The sequence below is a fragment of the Panicum hallii genome, chromosome 6 (assembly GCF_002211085.1).
Source record: "Panicum hallii strain FIL2 chromosome 6, PHallii_v3.1, whole genome shotgun sequence".
Classification (NCBI taxonomy): domain Eukaryota; kingdom Viridiplantae; phylum Streptophyta; class Magnoliopsida; order Poales; family Poaceae; genus Panicum; species Panicum hallii.
In genome coordinates this window covers 40,422,355-40,426,923 of record NC_038047.1, presented here as the reverse complement: position 1 = coordinate 40,426,923, position 4,569 = coordinate 40,422,355, and the positions used below count along the sequence as shown (strand labels likewise).

The window sequence follows — 4,569 nt, the reverse complement described above, 5'->3', positions numbered from 1 at the left end:
TGAAGTTTCACATCTGCATGTAATGCGCTTTAGGCATGTTGGCCCTCTCTTTTTACTGGCCATTACATTTTATTTGAGTATGATGCTCCACCTAGACAAAGTTTTATGCAATTTTTACTTACACGCTCACACGTGAACGAGAGCAACCTTGCATACTGATTTGAAACACAAACACTCCTTGCGTATGACGTGAAACCTTCAAGTTGGGGTAAAAACTAAAAAGGTGTTATTGTCCGCGTCGAGTTTTTAAACTTTTTTAGGGCCTTTTGAAGACATAAATTCGACATGAGCAATTTCAGCATTCAGCAACCGACCTGAAACACGCATGACGTATGAGTCTCTTCCCAAGGGGGGTGGTCAAATCAGCGAGAGCATAAGATTAAGTGAAATTGGTGGGGCCCACACGTCAATGATGAGCCATAGCAACACAAAAGCTATGGCCCGCAAAGAGCCCCGTTATATCATTAGATCGCCCCAATTATAGGCCCACCAGGCCCGCAAAGGCCGAGTGAACAGTAGTGCTGAGCAATTCAGGTCCGGTCCAGGCTGTGGGACGCGGGCCAAACGACCTCAGTCCAGTCCACCGGTCGCCCCAACCTCCTCCCCCCGCCGGCGGCCACGGCAGCGACGGCGAGGAAGCCGGCATGAGCGTGTTCGGCGGCGACAGCTGGGCGCGTGATGCGCAGCAGCGGAAGCGCCGCCTCGACGACCTCTTGTCTCCCTCGACGCCCGAATCCTTCAGGAGGCTCCCCAATGGCAAGCTCGCCTGCCTCGTCTGCCCCCACCGCCCCGTCCTCGACTCCCCTCTCATGCTCTCCGTAAGCCGGCATCCCCATCCCCAATTCCTCCTGTACTAGACTCCCCCAGTTAATTGGCTGATCCTATGTTTGCGTGAATGGTTGTTGGCCAATGCATTGGAGAGAATACCCTCCCTATCGTTTGTTTCTCTGGCTTGGCATATCATGATTCTGGTGTCCTGTCACGGAAAAGGTTTGGTGATTTTAGGGGGGGGGGGGGGAGTTTAGATTGATTGGAGACACCGGGTTGGCTGGTGGACAGCGGCTGTACCAGCGGGTTGGAGTAAATGCATTGCTCACATCAGTGGTCGAAACTGAATATCGGTTGTCAAAAACTTAAAATTGAAAAACTGTACTGCATCTTGTCCAAAACAACATACATTTCTAAACGGAGGTGGTTTATCATACAATACAAGTGGTTCATCTATCGATGTTGCGGTAGTTATTTTATAAACTTTTGTCATAAATCTAGTTATGTACTAGGTCTCTTCTCTAGAATATGTTTCTTATCAGAAAGCTAGCTCTCATTCTTCCTTAGGTACTTCTTCTTTTTTGTGCTTTGTTTTGTTAGACATTGTAGCCGTGGTTCTTCTGTTATTATTGCCTTTCTAATACGAACAAATTGGCAGATGCATAATAAAGGTGCACGGCACATCGCGGCAGAATCTAGGCTGAGGGAGAAAGAACTATCTAAGAAGCACGAAATGAACAAGAGACTGGCTCTCTCATCAGATGCTTCCCATTCAAATTCTGCTAATCCACACTCCAGTAGTAAGCTTACCAATATGAAAGAAAAGCCATTAATTGAGCAGACACGGAGGGCAATCCTGGAAGCACAATCAAGCAGGTTCCATGATTTCAATGGCAAGAAGGTATCTCATGATTTGAAGTGGATGGCAAATACTTCATCCTCTGATCCCCATGCTGCTCCTTCTGATGTTACAATGGAAAAGTTGACTGGAAATACTGGATCAATACAGTGTAACAGCAGTAAAGGAGAATCTTTTGCCGGAAATCAGATTCAAGGCAAGTTACTTTCAGATTGGCAAACAGAAGCCCAAAAACGCCAGGAGCAAGAACTTCGGTTCACGGCTTCAGGCTGGAAACGGGATGGCCATGGAAGATGGTACAGAGATGAAAATGTGAGTTACATAATTTTTGCACTATCCTGTGAACCAATTGCTATGAGACAGTATCATCCCTAAAGATTCATGAAGATTGGTTCTGCTGCTCTAATTCTATGTATTATTGTGGCCCAATTTTAAGCTGATTTTATCAATCAGGTGTGGATGTGCTGTGCTGTTCTGAAACTACAATTATCTACACTTGAAGTCTCCTAGTCTTAACATTAGTATACATTTTTCATGCTGACATAGAAGGTGGCATCAGTAGATTTATCATGTTACTTTATGACACGATGCCCCACAAAAAGTGGGTCCTTCATTACGGCAATGTTGTTATGCTTTATTTTATTGAAATTTGAATCAGTTTTTCTGTGCAAAGTATGAAGTTTTGTCCATTAACCATCCAATGCTGGATGGCAGGTTGAATTTGACTCGGATGAAGATGATCCTAACATCTGTCTCCGCTGATCATTTAAGAAGGCATTCTGAATTGATCAATCTAATGGCTCAACTGGGAACATCGAATTCATCACAATGAGGCCCCTCCAAAAATGGTAGAATTGATTGTCAGTCTGTCAAGTTTTCTGGTAAATGGTGATGACACATTATGTCCCTGTTGAACTGATATTTGTTTCATTATGAACCAAACCTGTATAATGATACGTGAGAAAAAGTGTGTATTTATGTTGTTACTAATTACTTGGAGATCAGAGAATTTTTTAAGATGTACATGCCTGGACCTGCTATTGGCACTGTAAAGATAGGTGAGACATTTTTGTTTTGGAGCTTATTTTCAGACTTCCCTTTTGAGCAAGTGGCTTATGCTTGATCTTGGTATTGATTTGTATAGTACGATGATACTTTCAGAACAATTTGTAAGGAAAGAATGGCAAGGAAGCAAAACATTTACTGGGCCACCTACTTACAGAACTGATAGATTTTTAAAATTGGATTAAATGACAAATGCCATACCACTTCATCTACCGTGCATGAATTGCGTGTTACATAAACAAAACACAGGTAAACAAGTTATCTGCTATAGATTTCTCTTCCTTACACTCAACAGCCAGCCTAGAATCTCATCCGCTTTCTTGTCAACACACCCTGGTTCAGAGAAGTCAATGGACAGCACACATGCATATCTTTAGTTTGGTAGTCGTTACAAATAAAAATCTGAACACCTTCCTAAAATTTAGGAGAACTACATATCTATCATTTGTTCTTTGTTTTCTTCTTGCAAGCTTTTGAAGATAATGATAACAAAGGGTTGGATAATAGCAGACAGTATTGCAGGTCTCGTCTATGTTTTTTTTTTAGATTAGCTGGAAGATATGACTTCTACGTTCTTGTGAGCCACGTGTTACTACAGCTTACTATGGTTTCCAAACTTGCTGTTTTCTCTCTCTTTAGAACCATGATACGTATTCCTGATAATGAATAAAGATCCCTGTTTGTGTTTGTTTTCGTAATAATAAAGATATCTCCCTGTACCCTGTACCCATACTCTTAAAAGTGGCAACCACAAACTTTTGTGTTATAAATATAAAACATAACTGCATTTATAAACGCTAACATCATTATATAACTGCATTTATAAACGCTAACATCATTATAGTTTCCATTCTAGAAGCGTAAGTTGTTATCTATTAAGAAGCTGCAGGTGCATGCGAAGCTAATATGATGGGGACTTTGTTGCTTGTATCTTCCAGCTTCCAGCTTCCAAGTGTATAATATTTGCAAATGTTTCGTTGAATATCCTAAATTCTAAAGCAATAAATGCTTTGGCAATTTCCAAACAAAGATGTCCAACATTTGTAATGCTAAATGCTAGATTAGTTTAGATCTCTTTGTTGAGGGTGTGCAGTCATGGCAACCATAGGATCCTCTGAAGTAGTTTAATATGGTATTTTTATTTGTATTTCAGAATTTTTAATTTGTTTTCTTTTGTATATTCTTTTTTTTCGCGAACGTGAGCATATATTTCATTAAGAGGCTTTTGTCTATTCTCTCACTTTGGTTCTTTGGAAACTAGGTCAGGTACATTTCATGTCTTGTAAAGTAGCAGTTACGTTATTGCTTAATGCCATAGGCACCTTCCACTTGTGGCAAATATCCAAACAAATGCCATGATCCTTCATAATGGTCCATGTTGCGAACTAATAAATTGAGATGGCATAGGGATTTTGATACACAGGCTCCTGGACAACCACAATGGTCAAGGTCAGATGCAATTGCGAAGAACACATTGGATGAGATGTTGTTTCTCTGCAGCACAGTTTAAGGTTATTGAGTAAAATTGTGTCTGGTGTAACTCAAAGTTGGTGAAATTTTATTGGAAGGTGTGCTAGAAATAATTTGTTGGAGATGTTGCCCTTTTAGCTGCATATTGAACATGTTAGTCTTGAATACAGCTTTAAATATAGTATGCTGAATACGCATGGCACTGATGTCTTATTCTAGCTACAAGAAATTGAAAGGAACTGTCGACTTTGCTCGAGGATTAAATTAATCAGATTGGTTGGCTTTTCCCCATTAATTTGGCCATGTGGAGGCAACGTTGTTGCTTCTTCCTTGAGTTAATCCAGAGTCCTGGATATGTCTCTATAAAAACCTTAATGGTCTGCTTGCTAGTACTACCTGCACGGCAT

The 4,569-nt window shown here is 40.9% G+C and overlaps 1 protein-coding gene across 2 annotated transcripts; it reads left to right on the top strand.

The window, feature by feature from the left end:
- The first annotated feature begins 560 nt into the window (after positions 1-560).
- LOC112897390 (sodium channel modifier 1-like) lies at positions 561-2,728 on the top strand. Of its 2 annotated transcripts, XM_025965679.1 has the most exons (4): positions 561-818; positions 1,427-1,669; positions 1,778-1,939; positions 2,342-2,728. In XM_025965679.1, the coding sequence occupies exons 1-4, from the start codon at positions 645-647 to the stop codon at positions 2,387-2,389; spliced, it is 627 nt and encodes a 208-aa protein (XP_025821464.1). In that variant the 5' UTR covers positions 561-644; the 3' UTR covers positions 2,390-2,728. The 2 variants fall into 2 exon arrangements, with proteins under 2 accessions (XP_025821464.1, XP_025821463.1); XM_025965678.1 differs by having other exon boundaries at positions 562-818; positions 1,427-1,939.
- Positions 2,729-4,569: the final 1,841 nt, after the last annotated feature.

What these genes read in the sequence shown, in the direction of transcription:
- LOC112897390 (XM_025965678.1), top strand. Translation starts at nt 645, where the DNA reads ATGAGCGTGTTCGGCGGCGACAGCTGGGCGCGTGATGCGCAGCAGCGG. An exon ending in ACTCCCCTCTCATGCTCTCC is followed by an intron (nt 819 to 1,426) that starts GTAAGCCGGCAT and finishes ACAAATTGGCAG; the next exon opens with ATGCATAATAAAGGTGCACG. An exon ending in GATGGTACAGAGATGAAAAT is followed by an intron (nt 1,940 to 2,341) that starts GTGAGTTACATA and finishes GCTGGATGGCAG; the next exon opens with GTTGAATTTGACTCGGATGA.